This window comes from Haliaeetus albicilla, chromosome 19 (genome assembly GCF_947461875.1).
Source record: "Haliaeetus albicilla chromosome 19, bHalAlb1.1, whole genome shotgun sequence".
NCBI classification, from domain to species: domain Eukaryota; kingdom Metazoa; phylum Chordata; class Aves; order Accipitriformes; family Accipitridae; genus Haliaeetus; species Haliaeetus albicilla.
In genome coordinates, this window is record NC_091501.1 from 11709620 (window position 1) to 11728097 (window position 18478).

General features: G+C 44.0%; 1 protein-coding gene across 3 annotated transcripts in view; it reads left to right on the forward strand.

The window, feature by feature from the left end:
• TMTC1 (transmembrane O-mannosyltransferase targeting cadherins 1) overlaps positions 1 to 18478 on the forward strand; it is a 146840-nt gene that overhangs the window by 86275 nt on the left and 42087 nt on the right. For all 3 annotated transcript variants that reach the window (XM_069807624.1, XM_069807623.1, XM_069807625.1), the window contains one exon: positions 10248 to 10412. In XM_069807624.1, the coding sequence (XP_069663725.1) occupies positions 10248 to 10412 (165 nt within the window). The remainder of the gene's footprint in view (positions 1 to 10247; positions 10413 to 18478) is intronic.

Consider the following 18478-nt stretch of genomic DNA (forward strand, 5'->3'; position numbering starts at 1 on the left):
ATTCTTTGTGCTAATATGTTCGTTCCAATTAATGTAATTCTATACATTATTAAGTTTTGTAACTGGGGAAAAAAACCCCAGAAGAGCCCGGTAGGTAGTGGAATCATCTGTAATTTTTATGAACCTGAATATCCCTGAGCAGAAGTCCCCTTTGCTTACAAAGCAGCCACCTGAGGATGGCACTTACTAGTGCTTCTTTTTTCTGGGAGCATATTATGGTCTCCACATTATCTTCTTTTTCTTAAAGACCAGTTGTGTAATGGGGTGGTGGTATATTTTCAGTTTCCTTTGCCACCCCTTTCTTTAACATTATTTGAAGCTACAAGTTCACCAGGAGCTGAATTCCTGTTTACCTTTCAGAATTCCTTCAGTATTAGATCAGATCCTGTATTGTGAAGCTTCTCTTCCAACTGGTCAAACCTTGACCCCAGCAAAATCAGCAGTGAAAGTCCCATTGACTCCGCGGAGCCAGTTTATCTGCTCCTTGATCTCAATTCAGCAACATAATTAATCTTTTTTGCTTGCTTTCAAGTTAAATCCACAATTCATTTGGGATTTGGATATGGAATCCAAGTTACACCTGTTCCATTTACTTAAAACAAACATGATTTCAATGCCTTACTCTATTGCTGCTGTCCTTGTGAGGGCCATGGAGCAGCCGAAGTTCAGAAGGAGTGAACTGGATTACATTCCCTGTAATTCAGCCGTGGACCTGAGGGCACTGGAAGAGGACTGGGAGGGCACGGTGTGATGGCAGTGGGCCAGACTCCCGCCCCAGCCTGGTCCCTCTTTACCGCGAGGGGTGCCTGTCCCTGCTCCAGGGCGTCGATTTGAGCGGCGGTCTGCAAAACGGCTCACGGCTGGAGGCGAGGAGGTTGGGACCTCGGCTGTGGCAAGCAGCTCTGGTTCTGCTTCCCCATCTATTGATAGGGGTAATAACTCCACTCTGCTCTGTGGAAGGGGGCAGAGAGAGTTCTCCTTAATTAATGAGAAATAACTGCTTGTAGAAAGGCTAAATGCTGCAAGCAGCTACCTTTCAGATGCGTATCCAAACTTAAGCTTGCCCACCCCTATTAAACACTTTAAGGAGGAATCAAATCAGCCATCCTCTGTTAATGCAGGCAAGAAATGCTGAGATGCTAGTGCCGTATATTTTGGCAAAAGGCAGTAAAGACGTAGGAATAAAAGCTGACATGATTCTGCAAAGCTGAAAAAGATTAGCTCATGGCGCATTTGGTCTAGACTGCAGTCTTGTGTTATTTTAACTAAATTTAAAACATGCTTTTGAGAAACATGTTGCATTTTGGCTATGTACAATTGATTCAGGAAAAAGCTAAATTTGTGTGGAGTACGAGCATTAATGGCTATACTGGAAAGATTTTTGGTTTAGTTATGATATATTAGGTTAAGGGAAAACCTTCAAATGCATTTATTCTGCTCCTGAAAATAATACAGATATGTAAGGATATTGCTTTTAAAAATAGTAATAAATAAAGTTAATGTCATCTTGTGGAAATAATCTACTTGGTCATGTTGATTAAAAGAAGAATTCTTATTTACAAGGGAATATGGTGGCCTTAAGAAGATGCCTTGTGAAATTTAATTGAAAACACTTTCTTACATGAAGTTTTTGGAGACTTGTGATGGAATTGAATGGGAAATTATGTCCCTACTATAGAATTCCAGAAGTTATTACAGTATTTTAATTAAAACTGTAGCATACAGACCCTTCCCCAGTAAAGTATATAAGATTTAGGGAAACTTCTGTGGAATCCCCATGGAATTATATCGGATTTTTCATTTATAAAATGTTTTCTTTCCATAATGCTTGATTACTATATGTAATCAAAAGCCTGAAAAGTTTCTGTATTACCTGTAAATATTTCAGATAGGAATCTGTTGGAAGTGAAATCTTGGACTCAAACAGTCTAATGAAGCGGGTTTGTTTACCACGTGACTTACTGGAAGGAAGGGAAGGGAAATGTGTCCAAATGTTAAACAGCCATTCAAAGGTTAGTGAAATAATTCATTTCTAGTCCATATTTTCTCTCTAATAAGGAAAATAAGAGTTCCTGCATTTTCTCTAATTACATCATGTTCTGACTAGAGGACCACATTGCTAGTGGAGGTAAATCATTTTGATGACTTAGCCGATCATGTCTAAGTGTCTTTAATATAGGCTTGCATAGCTTTTAATTTAGAGCCAAGGACAAAGTCTAACACTAACTCATAAGGTACTTTTCCAAATTAGATGTATTCTGCCAGTGTTTATAGTTCTCTATGTCTTTGTATTATGACTTGCAGACCTTATTCCAGGAAAAGGCCTCTTAATTCTGGTGAAAATTTGACATTTTATTCAGCAGACTCAGTAGTAAGTTAGGTACGCTGCCAGTTACTTGGTTCTCACACTGATATTTCTGAGCTGTGAGGCTTGTTTTTTTCCAATGGGATTTATTTTGTATGCTAAATATTATACCTTGATAGTGGTCCTGATGTCTTTTAAAACCTCTAGAAACCAAGAAAAAAGAAGATATTGATTTCATGTCATCATTACTGGGAGATAGGCAATTTAAACAACGCTTTTCCCTTTGTCCCCACAACTCAGTACCAGTGAAGAAGCAGAGATGCATACTGAATGCCGCTGGCTGTCCACGTGTGACAGAGACACATCCCGCATCCTCCTTGCCTTTGGACGTTTAGTCCAAAAACGTGACTGTTCCAACAGGTTTTTCCCTCATAGTCCTGACTGGTTGAGAAAGTTTTGATACAGCATTTTTCCACGGAAAATACGACATTTTAGTTAACCCAAAACTTTTTGCCAAGGTGTGCTGACTACAGTGAAACTCTAGATAAAAAAGTTGGAAACAAAAGACTTCTCCAACCCCAGATGGAGTTTGTGGTCAAAAGGACATGGACAACAGAAATGGACAGTTGGATGGATGTGGCCCAGAATTGCCTCTTTGTGGGGGGACATTTATCTGAGAGTTGGGACATCAAGGTCCATCTGCCACACACCAGCATTTTTCCAGGATTGTTAGTGCTGGATCTGCATGCACCCTGCTGGATCACTCGGTGGTGGCAGTTTGATCCAGACCTGATCTAGGCCCTAGGCACTCCTGTCAAATTAGCCAGCCTGTAACTTGCTGAATTTAGGCTAGCCTTGTACCACCTGTGAGAGAAAATCTTGATCCAGCAGTAAGCTTGGCAGTACAAAGTAAACTTCTCAAAACTTCTGGGATACATTTGGACCAGTGGAGTGTGGTTATTCCAGATCAGCACTTGGGCTTTGATGGCTGGATAATTTTGGGGAGCCCAGACTCAGAGCCCTGCAAGTGCACTTGTTCAGTGCATCGCCAGCTCTCAGCCTGACCTGACGCAACAGTTTGAATCCGGGTAATCCAGGTCGCAGGGAGTGCCGTGACTTCTGCAATTCTGGCTGTTCTGGGTGACCCAGGTGCAAACTAACACGGACATACAAATACACTATTTTTCCAGATGAAAACATTTTTTAAAGGTCCAGATTTTATCCTCGCCCAAAACAGCTCCAGCCTTGGAAAACCTGAGATTTTTCATAAAACAGCATCTTTGCTACCCTGCCAGCACTGCTCATCGCTGGAGCTCTGTGCCTGAGACTACTTTCTGGGGCAGGAAGAGCCACCATGGCCATGCTTGGTTTTGCCAGCGCTCCCACATCTGACTGCTGCATAGTGAGGCAGGATCAGCCCACATGGCATGCCAAGTGTGCTTTTTGCAATCAGTTACTCCCTGTTAGAGATGTGTGAGCAAAGCCGATGAGTTTAACAGGGATGAACTGCCTTTTTCCCCTGCAGCAACAGCCCTGCCTGCAAGCTGCGTTTCAGCTGACTTTGGCTTTTCCTCTCAATGTGTTTCCTCAGCTCAGGCTGCAGAGCTGGAGCGGCTTGGACTGGGAGCATGAAAAGTATGTCATGGCAGGTAACATATGTGTGGGACTGGGGCTAGGAAGCTTGTGGGGAACTTTAAAACCAAGAGAATCAAATGCTTGTGTTTAGCTTTTGGACCTGGCAGCAGACACTGTCTTTCCCAAGGCTGTGCTCCCTGCTCTCTGAAGGGCAGCAGCAGCAGCAGCGTGTGCACTTGGTTTAAGTCATGCACGCAAGGGTTAAACTTGCTTCAGAGCAGCTTGAAAGTGAGGGTTAGTTTTTATGGAGGGAAAGGGAGTCATCTTAAATAAGTGCTGGAAATCAAGAAGGAGGTTTGCAGCCCAGAAAGAGCCTCCGGGGTGAAATGTCAAAGCCAAGTGCATTTTCTGGTCTCAGTATAGTTTTGAGATAATCCCTTTTGTTGCATTAGCAGTCCCTGAACAGGGCAGTATTTTTTCCAAGCTTTGACAGGCTGCTTATAGGCAACTCTTTTCCTAACTGATATGTATGTATGTATGCATCTGGATTCTTATCTAGGCTGAGCTCTGAAATCTGGAGTAACTGCTTTAATGAAATCAGTGTATTTACTCCAAGTTTACATGCGTGTAGTTGAGATTAAATCAGTTTTTAAAAAAACCCCCAACTACTTCACAAGATTTGACATCCCCAAAATAATCATTAAAAAGTGTGAGGAAGGGCATCTTTTCTGCACAGTTTCTCCCACCCTTTTTAACTCCTGAGCTTACAGCCCTACCTGGGTGAGTTAGAAAAGGCTGGGGCTGCAGTGCTGCTGCCCGGGCTGGTTCCCTCTTGCACGGTGCCTCTGTACTGCAGCGCTCAGCCTGCTCTGCCCACGCACTTCTCTGTGGAGTGGAAACCTGCGCTGTGCAAAGTCACAACTTGGAAAATGCAGCAAGACGCATGCCTAAAACACGCCTCGGTTTTCAGGAGCTTTCTTAGCAGTAGGTCTCCAAGCAGTTTCTGGAGGAGGTAAGACAGTTTCTGATGTGGGCAGATTGCTGTAGCAGAACATCCTGACGATCTCGGGCCATGACACTAACCACATGTGTCTGATTACATGCCATCACCAAGAACCAAATGCAATGAACCCGTTCCTAACTTGTACTAAAACATGAGAATCCTGATCCCTAGAGGGAAAGAGGAGCTGTGCGTAAGTGTCGTCAGTAACAGCTTCGCCTTGGGCGAAGAAAAGAAAAGGTTGAATTTGTGATCTAATTACCCAAGAAGTGTTTGCAAATATTAAGTATCTGCTGTTTTGGCTCTTGTTTTAATCGGGCAATGCACGTAGCGCACCATGGGAAACGGGGTCTGTGTGCCACCTCATACCCATCTGCTTGTGCCTCCTCTCACTTCACTTCCTTGCAGGTGGAACAATATTAACAAACCATGGAAATTATAGACAAAAATCTGTCATTGCACAGCTCCCTGCGTGCGATGTGCCAGAAACACATGGCAACGGTGCTGAGGGTTTGCCTGCTGAGTGCAGCCCTGCCCTCTCTGCAATTCAGGACATGCCTAAGGTAATACTTTAGTACTGCAGGAGTCTGAAACGCGTGGAATTGTGAAACTGTTGGCCTGCTGGTCCATGTGCTGATCTCTCCTGCAGCATCACTGAATTTCTGACGCCACAGATTCTCCCGTAATAAGTGTGCTCATTGTGAGCCCACAGAAAAACTATTACCATGTTAACCTGTTGGGCTGTTCCTTAGGTCCTGCTTTGCATCTGACCCCAGGGACTGAGCTGGCATGGATGTGTCACAGTGGGGAACAGTTGCTGCAGCAGGCTGTTGCTTATCCTACAGAAGGAAAAAAAAAAAGCTTAGCAGTTTTACAGTAATCCAGTGGAAAATGGACTTAAAAAAATAACCGTGGGTTGGGGATTTTGCTTGTTTCCCATTGTTTTGTTTTGGCTACAAAGTGTTTTAGAAAAGTGCTTGCATGACGGGGGATGACAATGTCAAGAGAAAAGTCCTTCAGGAGAAATGGTCCCCTCCCTAGGAAATGCTAGAATTAACAAAAAAACCTAAACAAACCCCAAACCCACAACCCTGCAGCCTCCATACGTATGCACGTGGCTATGGAGATGTCTGGTATGTAGTATTTAGAGTAATCTTTTCAAGTGGCAAATGAGTCTTTAATGAAAAGTGCTTTTGAGACATTTTCATTTTTTTTCTCTAAATGCATGTGAGTAAAATCTGATTTCCTGGCGAGCCAGCGCTAATGTTTGATATGGAGTTGAGTCCCCTGGCACTCTGAGAAGAAAACCTAATGTATTTGAAACGTTCTGTGTGTTTGTAGGTGATGGCAGGGCCATGGCAGAGTTAACCACATAGGAAATGTCTTAGAGTCACCTGGCAAGTTACTTTAGTCAGATAAGTGCAGTCTCACCTGAATGGGCTCTTCCCACCAGGGTACTACTGCTTGGGCTGCTGCTGACTCGCTAAAACTCAGGGCAGCTTCAAACAGCTTATCTGAAACCTGGTGAGGTCGGGATCAAGGGAAATGGGATGAACTTGCACCTCGTGTGTGAAGCATTGGGGGGGGGGGGCTCTCCAGGTCCAGGGACTGTTGGAGCATGTTGCTGCTGCAGCAACTCTGTCTTAGTGAGCTTGGTGCTTTACTGATGGAAAACTTTATGGTCTCTGTTCTAAAGCTAATTTCTGTACCAGGACTGTTGAGTCTAGTGTGAAACAAGTGTGTTGTACGGTATGAGGGATTGTGCTTTTTGGGGAGTAGGAAACAATAATAATAGAATTATGGTTTTTTGACAGATGCTTAATGCATTGGTGCGGACACTTTCTTGTTTTGTTTAGAACAGACCACCGGATCTGGAGGAGGGGTCTGGATTTGCCCTGATTTTGCTATAATTATTTGGCCTTCAGTTAGAAATGTAAAGAGAGATGCAAAAATTACTGAGGATAATAGCTTTGGGGATGTCGCAGGGAGTTGTTGTTTTGCAAACGATTTGTGGCATGAAATCACAAACACACATGCTTTCCTGTTGGCAAAGGACACGTGAGTGCTTTCTGTGCTTCGGGAGTCCTTGGCCTGCAGAAGACCTGCAGCCAGGAATGTAACATCTGCCCTCAGCCAGGGGATGGGCTTGAAATGACCATGGCATAAAAAAAGCCATGCAAAAAGATGCAGCTCCACCTGACATCTGCACTGAAAGATCCCTGACAAGTTAATGTGGGCATGTGCTCCCCACCCTTTCCTTGATGGTCTGTGGCAGGAAATTGTCTGAAGTTTTAAGCCAAATTTAACCAGGTTCTGAAAATAAGTGTTCACCTACTTCATGGTTTCTGATCCTTTTACTCCTTTTCCTTTCTTTTGGGTTCCTGTGCACTTCATAGTGCAGGTACATTGACTGTAGGCTAGTTAGGCTATAATTGTGGCACAACTACAACTCAGTCCTAATGTTGTCACAATTATCTCTTATTAAAGTGTAAATCATTGTTCAAGCCTGCCCTCTTTAACATCGCTCCTTTAACCTTACCCTTAGCAGCTTTGCGGTTTGGGGTTCTGGTACTTTAGCTACGCGATCACCTTCCAGCAGCCATTTGGGAACCCATTCCCCTCTGTATTCGTACTTACTGCTGAATTCTGTAGTCTTGCTGCCTTGCTGAGTGTGGATGTAGAGCCTTTGGGTTACTTACCTGTTTATCTCTCAGGGAGTCCTGTGGGCTTTCCAGCAAGATACCTCAGTTTCCATTGCATACTCCCGTGTTGTGGGTAGACCCCTGGACTGCAGGTTCAGTGCCTTGTTTGCCAGTCCCCTGCCAGCAGAGCAGGTCACTTTATTGCCATGTTTCAGGTTCCTGCTCTGTAAGAGGAAAACTGCAGTGGACCTCCCTTACAAAGTACTTTGGGGGCCGCCAAGGGAAAGTGCCATGTGGAGCTGGGCACTGCTACATACCTGTACTGTGTCATTACCAGTGCAGCTGGGATGGGAGCTGCAGTCTGAGATGAGCCCTTAGTTCTCTGTACCACCCAGAATCTCTCTGTAACTATTGTGGCAATGCACTGCAGATGTTTGAGAATAACGCCTGGAAGCAGCACCTTTGCGGTGGCTGTGTAAGCTGTAATGGGGTGCTGGCTGTGCCCCGGACAAGCAGACTGAGTGTTGCTGCTAAGGCAGAAATTCCCAATAGCTAGGGTGCGGTTTGACATAAATAACAAAACATTGATGTTTGCATTTTTTGTTTTCTGGAGGCATTCACGAGTCTGTTAGAAAAAGCCTGTTCTTGAAATGTGAAGGTGTAGGGAAATTCTTTTGAAAATGGCCTTGTGCTAAAGCAATTAAATAATGTTTATGTCGGATAATTAATTCCAAGGGAAAGATGAAATTGCTGAAAGGCAAAATAACAGAGTGAAAACAGTCTGCAGGTTTTTGAGGCATTTCTTATTGGAAAGGGAGGGCTTATTGCCGAGATTAGCTTCTCAGAGGTTTTAAAGTAGGGTTCAATAGCTATAAAGGCTGGATTGTTTGGCACCAGCATCTCAGTTTGTAGCTCTAAATGTCTGCTTGCAGTTAATGTAGGTGCAATAAACATATGTGTGCCAAAGAATTCATGGAAAAAACAGTGCAAGTGCCATAAGAAATGTGCTGCAGCAAAATGCAAGCATAGTTAAGTGAAAAAAAAGAAAAAAAAAAAAGATACCCACTTCTGAAAAACTCTGAAACAGCAGTGAAGAAGTTTTGAATGATTGCCAGATCTGATGTTGTCTCTGGATTTGCCCCCTATGTCTATACCTCTTTCAGTGTCCTATATGGCACCTGTACTGTGCCAGAGATAGCACCACTGCCTGGTGCTGATCACTGCATTCAACAGAGGCACTTTTGTCGTCAGTAAAATGAGGAATTATTGTCCCTCTCCATCCTTAGGCATCCCAGGCAATAGCAATGTGCCCAGCCCTCCAAGAGGGCAGAGAAACTGTGCTGAGAAGCACGCTCACAGCTCCTCGAAGATGGGACGTTTTTCTAATTTCCAGATTGGCTTTTGCTATATGATGTGCTCGCTTGCAGGGTCACCTCTGACAAGGGAACTGTGTTCTTAGTTTTTCTTACCTTGTAGCGGCCTCACAGGGAAGTTGCTTGGACGTCTCTGTACAGACCAGGAAAGCCTGTAGATCTCCGGCTGGAGCGCGGGCAGGCGTGATGCACTGTCTGCCTCCAGCCTGCCTGCGTTCAAGTGTGGGATTCAGCTGGGGTTCAAAAAGCGTGCCAGTGTCTGGGGAGGGCTGCTCTTCTGTCTCCGTGTATTGGTGGTCCCCAAGTGTTATTCCAGGTCCTTCTGCTCCCATTTTTCTTCAGGGGGAGCTGCCTGGACTGTGATAGCTTTTAAGTCTGAAACTAAATCAGGTGCTAAGTAACTGCATTGAAGAGTTATAGATAAGCTAATGAAATTCCTGGAGCAGTAGGAATTGAAATTCCTTTTTAAAAATGCCAAGTAGAATTAGCGGCATACTAAGTACAGCAACTGAAAGCACTCCATTTCCAACTCAGAGGGGCATCATTGGAAGAATTAACATAACACTTGAATTAAGGTAAATAATTACTGAATTGATTTAAAGTTATACACGAATAAGACTTCAGTGCAAAACGCAGTTCACAGAAAATGCCTCAGTAGTTATGCGCGGAGAGCCATGAAAGCGCTGTGAGGCTGGGTGCTGGAGAAGACTGTGTGTGGTTTCATGGAAGGGCAGCAAGGAAGCTCTGCTAGCGCATCTCAGCCGTTCCGGACCGGGCACTAGAAGACACGGGCTGGCCCTGATGTAGATGTGCAAGACCCAGGCAGGGACTCCTGCCTTTTGATGTGGCCTCTGGCACCCGCTCCTGCTGCGGTGTTGGCTACAACACTCGCTCTCCCACCTCAGCTTCGCAATTTGTAAACTAGAATTAATAGCGGCCACCGCTGGGGTTGTTTAGAGACTTCCCTGTGTTAAAATGCTTTTCACTTCCATGCTGCTCCAGTAGTGCTCAATATTACTGTTATTACATGATGCTTTCTTAGCTTGCTGTTCAGCATTCCGCAGGCTGATGTAAACTACCATTATGCTGGGTGGTATTACGTACGCTACTGTACTTCTGGCTTCCAAGGTCTATCATTTAGTTTAATTTGACAATTGTGTGGTGACTTGAGGAAAACTGCTGTTGAATTGGAGTTTGTTAGCCCGGAAAATATAATTAGTCCAAAAAGCCTGTAATTGTGTAATAAATGCAATACTGAATGGTCTTGCATATAAACCAGAGTAACTGGAATATAACTTTTGGTACCTTTTCTTTTTTCTTCTTCTTTTTTTTTTTTTTTTTTTTCTTCCCAGTATGGGGTACTGCATCCTTTTTGTCCACGGTCTAAAAAAGCTGTCTACATGGTTAAATAAATGGAGAATTACTGTTCTGACCCTCTTTGCTTTACTGCTGCTGCTCTTCTCTTGGAAGACCGTGAAACAGAACGAAATCTGGCTGTCACGAGAATCCCTTTTCAGGTATGAGTGACCACAGGAGAATACTTACATTTTTGTGTTGTTTAAAATAAGTTTGTTAGATGGAATAGTTTTCTTTAGCAAGAGTCCTGCTGTTGTTGCATTGCTGTGATTAACATTTTGATTATTATAAAATAACACCTACTTTCTGTTTTCTGGCAACTGTGCAAAAACTGGTGTCAGCACTTTATATGCTTATGCACAAACTTTGGTTCTGGCAATCGCATTTTTAAGACATGCTGGTTTTAAATAACTTCACTTCTTTAGATTTACCAATAATCTAACACTTTCCTTTTTAAAGACGTAGGAAAAGTTCGTTGCAACCCTCCAGAACACCATAGTAACGGTATTGAATATATTGAATTTTCTTTAGTGATGTTCTTAATGACAAAAATGAAATGCCATGAAGTGCCAAACTTAATGTACCATATTTCATTTTATTTGATTACTCTTTGCCAAACAGCTCTCTTTACAACCTCATTTATATATTTTTTTGCACTGAAACAGACTGTTTCATTTTGTGTTTTGCTAGCAAATGTATTGCATTTGCCTCCAGCTGCTTTCAGCAGTTGTCTAATTGTGAAGTAATTGCAGAAATGCAGGTGATCTGCACACGGGTTGCTTAGCTTTATTTTCTAACTTATTGGCCAGAGCAAAGTTTAATTTATGCAGCACTGAAGAGTATGGAATTATTTTTCATGTGTACCGTTCAGTCTTCAGGAAACACCATTGAAGTGGTTGGAGCTCTGTTAGTGAGATTTTTTTTTCAGAAAAATCTGGAATAGGGGTTTCTTTGCTGTGACATGATTCATTGCCCATCACCCTGAAACGCTGTTTGGTGTTCAAACAAAAGCAGCCATGGTGACCAGTCTGGGCTCGCGCAGCGATCCCTGTGAAGCACACCTCCAGTCCAAACCCCTCTGGCTAACGGTGGCCGCTCGGAGGAAAGCCGGACGCCTTTCCAAGTTGGATGACTCCCTTGTTGAAAGAGGGGTGGGAAGATGGCAATTCCATATGCCGAGTTGCAGGCATCACCTGGTATCACGTTGTATACGGTTGTGGTGACCCGTGTTTAAGAACAATGAAGCCGAAATGGAGCAGGTGACAGGAGGACATCTCCTCCTACTAAGGAGCACTCTTGGGATGATATGGGGTGCCAGGGGGTCTGTTGCAGAAGTGGAGGATAAGGTTATGTCTGCTTAGTTAGATGCAAATGGACTTCTGTTCATCCTACCTCTGTTCAAAGCAGGGTGACCATCAGCCAGCCCAAATTCAGAAACTGTGCCACTGCTTCAATGCAGCACTGAGGTGGAGCTAATATACTTTGCTCAAGGTAGGGATTTGGTGTTGCCCAGGGTAGTACGCAGGGCTCGGTGGCTTGGGTCAAGCTGGCTCACTCTTCAGTTCAGGTCTTTTGGGGACAATTCCAGGAGAGAGATCTGCCCTGGGCTTTTGAGGAGAAGGCAAGAACGTAGGTGTGCTCCTGCTGGGTCACCTTGTATTGTGAGCAATCCTGAGAGCAATCAGGAGCAGATGCCTAGAAAAGCAATGTAAGAACAGGGCCAGCAACAGCGATGCTTCTCTTGAGTCCTTTCCCAGCTTGCAGTAATCTGCAGTTTAAAGACTTCCTGAGTCCGGAGTTACTTGCTTTTTTTGCTTTTAACAGCCACTGACGGACTTTTCTTCCATTAATGTCTCTGACTGCTTTTTCAAATCTATTTATAGTTTTGGCTTCTACAGCATCCTGTGCACTGGGCTCTGTTGTTAAATTACACAGTGTGCACACTAAGATTTACCTTCTGTGTCCTGTGAGCCTTCTGCCTGATCATCTTGTTTGGTGACCCCTAGTTCTGGTGTTCTGAATAATGAGTGAGTAACCATCAGCTTGTCACTTGTCCTCTGCCTTCCATGCCTTTACCCTCATGCCCTCACCAAAGGCTGTCTCTTTTTCACACTGGAGTCTGCCAGTTTTGAACTCTCCTCATATGGAAGCTGTTCTGCATTTCTGATCCTGCTTGACAGTCTTCGCTGGATGCTTTCAAACTCTAATCTGTCCTTTTGAGAAGGAGAGCAGAATCACCTTTCAAGAGATACGTGCAGCACAGTAACGTAGGACTGCTTTCCGGTTTTTGTTCTCTTCTCCTACTAATCCCTGATCTTCCACCTGCCTTTTGTGACCTCTCCTAAGCACCGGGTGTTATTTTCAGAGCACTGTCCACACAAACCCCAAGGTACCTCTTGTGAGTGGAATTGTCTGATTTATAGACATCAGTCTGTGTGCAGATTTACGCAGATTTAGAGTGTGTGTGTGTGTACACACTCTCTGATACTTGTGCCTGTACCAGAATTGCATTTCGTCTGCCACCTTCTTGCCCAGCCTTCAATACTGTGAGATCCTTCTACAACAGTTTGTGGTTAGCTTTAATTCCTGCAGTGTAATTCACATCGGTGTTATCAGCAAACGTGTTGCCTCCCTGTTTGCTCCCTTTTCAAGATCCTTTGTGAACCCATGAAGCAGCTCAGATGCCACTGCATGTCTCTTGGGAGCCCTGCTTGCAGTCTTCTCCAGTTGTAGAAACTGTTCACATACTTGTGCTCTTTGCTTGCTGTCTTTCAACTAAGTATTGATTCAGGAGAGGACCTTCCCTCTTACTCCATGATGCCTTTAAGAAATTGGAAGTCTTTAGTGAGGGATTTTATCAAAAGCCTTTTTGAACATTTAAGTGCACAACATTGATGTATGTGATTCTGACTGGGCTATATTTGGATTTTCATAAAAGCTTTCCATAGCTTCAGTACCACATACCTGTTGCGTCTTATCAAAGAACAACAGAGCTGCCCAACTAACTTCTTTCTGCAAAATACAAGGTTAATTCTTCTCTGTTGGATTGTAGTTATCCAGAACTTCGCTAGAACTAGTCTTTATTATGGTTTTCCCCAAATTACCTGGAGTGGAAATCGGACTTGCTGGTCTGTTGCCCCCCAGATCTCTCCCCTGGAGCCAAATGACATCATGTTCATCACCTCCCATTTCTCTAGTGCCAACCTCATTGAAATGATAGGCTACATACTGCAGCTAATAGCAGCTTCATGTTTGGTTTCCTTTGGATGCATACTACCAGGCCCAATGTATTAATAACTATTCTTGGTGTTGATTTGTTTTAAAGCGTATTTTACTGCCACTTCAGTTTGAGACAGTGCTTCGGACTTGCCCCTGTAAGGAAAGGCTCCCGTGTGGCAACCTCCTTCAGTTCTCCTGTAGTGAGCACTGGTGCAGATAATCCATTTAGCTTTTCTGCCGTGGCCTTTTCTTCTTCAAGCACTACTTTTAGACCTCCATCATCTATTTGCCTTAGGGGATCTTTGGCAGGTTTCCTGTATGTGATGTATTTCATTATTAGCTTTGATGGCTTTAGCAAGTTTTTCCTTAAATCTCTTTTGGTCTGCCTAATTATCATTTATGTTTAACTTGCTGAAGTTTATACTCTTTTCCTTTTTCCTTCTGTCACTGTGATGTTTGCTTTTTAAAGGGTATTTTTCATTTCTCATAGTCGTCTTTACTATGCTGTTTAACCATATTGGCCTGCTTGTTGTCCTTTTAAGATTTTCTTTGATAGGTGTTATACATCTCTTGTGAATCTGTAATATGGTGGGACTCTTCTTATTGATGGGAAGGAAAAGAAAAAGAAGAATAGTATAGCAAGAAGATAATGTCATCCCAGGAGTGGGAGATCTCGTCTTTGGGGCAGAAGGAGGAGGCTATGTATAGGCTGATGAGGAGAGGAGGGAGAAGTGGATGGAGGCATGCACAACAGCAGTAAATTAGAAAGGACAGACCAGGAGGAGGAGATAAGGAACAGTAAAGAAGTATGAGGGAAAATAATAAGGAAACAGAGCAAATCTATAGATGTGGGAAAGGAGACATAAATCAACCTACTTGGTAGTCTCTGTGTGTGTTGAATTTTTTTTTTTTAAGAAGTATATGCTGAGAGAATCTGTACTCCCATTCCTAGTTCTTCATTCTTCTTTTTCCAGTTGCTTCTTTAATTAAATACTGCTTTTTCCCTCCTATTACTTTTTTCCCTTCACCTCTACTTTCCATTCCTGCATTTGCTTGGATGTGTTTCTTCAGGGTCGATCTGTCTTGATTCCCTTGGCTAAGACCTGTTCTGCTATACACGCTTTTTCTACACTGGTCCAGGGGACGTTTGTATACTGAGCATGGTACCAGTTCTGTGCTTGTACCCCATTTTGTCCTGTTCCCAAGGCTTACCGTGCTTTGACATTGTGTGGCAGCACTGTTGCCATCTCTGGGCCATCCTGACTCTCAGTCTCCAGCCCAGGGGCCAAGTTTCCTGGATGCAGAAATCCTGCTGGGTCTTGGCTGAAGGCAGCAGTGTGCGGGAGGGTCCTGGTGTCTGAGGAGATGATGCATTGACACATAGGTGCACAAGCATATGTGCAAAGACTAAATGAGAAGCAAATGAACCACAAGACATGGCCAAATATATAGAGATCTAGGTATTTGAAGCATATTATTCCAACAGATCTCTAGAAGCCCCAAGCAGTTTGTCTTACTGTATTGGCAGGTGGGCTGGGAGGGCTTATTTGTTAAATATTTAAGGAACTACAGTATAGAGCAAATGCACAGGCCAGGAGCTAAGGCTCCTCAGGCTCCAACTGCGGTCAGCGTTGATGTCTGAAGCCAGGGAGAGGGAGGTGAGGTCTGTGGGCTAACCTCTGCATCCGCCGTACCGACCTTTTCAAGGTCTGTCAAGCTGCCATGTTTCCTGTTGCTCCTAGAAAGCATCTGCATGCACTGCCCACGTTCGTGACAGTGCCTGGAAACGCAGTTGTAACCAGCAAAGGAACTGTAGAAAAGCGGCACTTTCTTAGTCAGCAGTTTTCTCCCCCAAGACAGGTCTGCTGACTTCAGTAATTTGCAAAAACCATCCCAGCCCCAAAGGTGGCATTTACTACTGTGTTATTTTGTTAATTCTGAAAGCTAGCGTGGCTGAGGAGAGCAAGGCCTGTTGCTTTTTGTGCATCTTCTATAGAACAGTTTAATATAGCCCAACATTGATACCTGTGAAATCAATACATGGGTAGGAGGCCAAGGGAAGCGGTTGTTTGTGTCATCCAGAGAATAATTTGCTGTAGAGAACCTTTATTGATGACAGTGATGCCCAAAGCAGAGGAGACCCCATTGGTCTCCCAGGGCTGCTGCTGAGGCAGAAGTGGCCCATTCCCTTGTAAACTGAGCTCTTTTCATATGGAAATCACAGAAAATCAATGAAGCCTCTGCCCTGCACCCAGTCATTTTGCAGAGCAGAACATGCATTTAGGAAAACAACAGAGGGGATCACAAGAGACTTTTCGCAACTGAAGTGGGATTTGGGCAATGCTGGTATTTGAGATTGGAAAATACCAGTGGTATTTTATTTCTCTGATTTATGGCTAATAGGCTTTTGCCTTTCCATGGAGAGGAAGCGTTACGTAAAAGGGTTTGCCTATTGTTTATTTTCCATTTATGTCGCTTACTGCTGTCGTAGAAGTCAAAAGGGAAGGAAATCCTCGGAAGAAGTGACGTCTGATTTTGGTAGGCTTGTTTCTGGCTGGCGCCAGATCGGTGGCCATAGGTTTTCAGAAGGGCATGTGTGAGCCGGGCCGGGGAAGAGGGAAATAGGAGAGTTTGGAAAAGCACACTGGAAAATTAGATTGAAATTGTGAGAGACTGGGGGCTTGTGGGAAGCAGAAATGGAAAAACATTGTGTTCTGCTTTGTTATTTGTACTCCACCCTTTCCTGCTTGGCTTTCATTGTGGACATTATTGTTTCCTCTGTCAACGAGCAAACAGTGTTCTTGGCTGGTCAAGAATCAATTAGCAGGAGTGTTTGCCTAAACTCTCCTAAAAAATCCCCTCCGTGTCCAGCGCTGTGTTTGCTGCTACCTCCCACAGCGCAGAGACTCCAAGCAGCCTCAGTCATTGCTATGTGCATTTGCAACGTGAAACACCCCCCTCCCCACCCATGCGAGGAGAATAAATAGGTCAGGGAGCGCGAGTGGTGTGATGCAGAAGAGAGCATCGTAAGAACCCAAACCGATTTCTGCCTTTCCTGTGTCACCTGCACCTCCAGCAGAAGAATGCAGATGAAAGAAACTTTATTAGTGACGTTTTAATAAATGGGACCAGCAGGATTAATAATAAATTCTATTTAAAGGGAAACAGTCCAGAATTAAAATATTTAAACATATGCATCTTACTGTTAAAACCGTATCTCATTAGAACTGAAGTACTTGTGCATATATAATGTACTCCTCACCATTAACTCAGTTTGCTCTGTTTCAGCAGGGACTGTAGCAGAGCCAGCAACTTATTGCACGTAGCTCTGAGAGAGCAGCAGTTTTGAGTGCCTGTCCGTGTGTCTGCCTGTAATGCTGGCGCTGATGTAATGAAACCCTCTCTGTATAAGAATTAATATTCCCGTAATGCCCAGAGGTTGTAAGTGTGTAGTTAATAGCTCCCAAGGCCAATGGAAATTAACACAGCCATAGCAGTCACACATTACTTGCTGCTGGTGCAGTATATCTTTGTGAAAACTAATATAGAAAATCATTCTCTTAAGAATAGCATCAATTAACTGATTTAATTCGGCGATTAGTCACAAAATGTCTTATTCCTGTAGTGCTCCCAGTAAGTAATTTGGAAATACCTGATGATTAGGAAGCCAAATGCAAGGTGTATTTTTAATTTCAGTAGGCAAACCGTGGCTGTGTTGTGCTGAACTCTGTAAGGCAGCCGTGGGCGAAGCTTTGGAAGCTTTCACAAGTAGGCATTAGCGATGCTTGATACCACTGGCTGCACATAACCAAAAATATACCGTATTTGCCACTACGATTCTCCAGTGCTGTTTTACAATGAATTCCCTGACAAAGGGTTTCTGCAGCCGTGGGTGCATTCGCCCCATGGGAGAGGGTGTGCACCCTACTGTAGGGGCTGTGTGCGACCCTGTCTCGTTATGATTAACTTCCATGCCCACCAAAGTTAAACAGGAGAGACAGACAAGGCAAAGTAACAAGACTTGGGAATTTCCTAATCTTTGCTTTTCCTACCTGAGATAGGAGGGTCAGGGATGATGGGGAGAGAAAAGAGAGCAGCTGGCAGGAACCTGCTTGTGAGCAAGAAACAGCGCTTTGTCTGCTTTTACGTGAACAGATTCGTCCATCCTTATTTCCCATTACCTCAGAGAGCCCCTATATATGTGCTGGAAAGGATTTCCCCATTAAACAGAGTACTGACTTCTCTGGATTCTTGCAGAGGAAATGTTTCCATGGTGTACGTGCTCCTGTGATTTCTTTCTCTCTTTAACCTTGAAACAGCATTTCCTCTAGCTGTGCAAGGTGTACCTTGCTTTCTGTGCTCTCAAGTAAATAAGCATATGCTTGCTCTTCTTTTGTCTTTGTGCCCTCATTATTAATTCCAAATGCTGAGTACAATCTACAGGAGGCAGGAGACGACGGGAGGGACGGGGTGTCTGTGCAGCCACATGTCCTCAGTCATGTGCTATAATGCCAGAGTGTACAACTTGCCAGCTAAGGGTGAGAGTCCCATTAGCCCTCACCTCCTGGCCATGCTCTGCTCAGCGCTAAGCTGTGCATACGTGCTGGCTCGGCGCTCAGAGTATGCTATGCGTCCCCTCTAGTGGCTGATGTGCATGGAAAAGAGACCTTCTTTCTGGTAGCTGCAGCTGACAGATTTAAATCAAGATTTTCATAAGGCACTTCGTGACACTCAGGTTTAAGCAGGGACCCTGTTATGGCTGTGTTACAGAAAGTACTGTATGCTTTCCCTCTAAATATTAGCCTTTTTTAGAGTCTTTCAATTTAATAATTCAGATTTTGAAATACACCAGTATCTGGCCACAGGGAGTGTTGCAGTGTTGGTGACAGTGTCCAGGACGAGTTGAATCGCTGCTGCGTATTTATGTCCGCCTGGGGCACGTGGTGTACCAGTGCGTGGGGCAAGCTTGGGGTTGTAACTTGAGTTGTGTTGGCACGAGTGCGCAGGA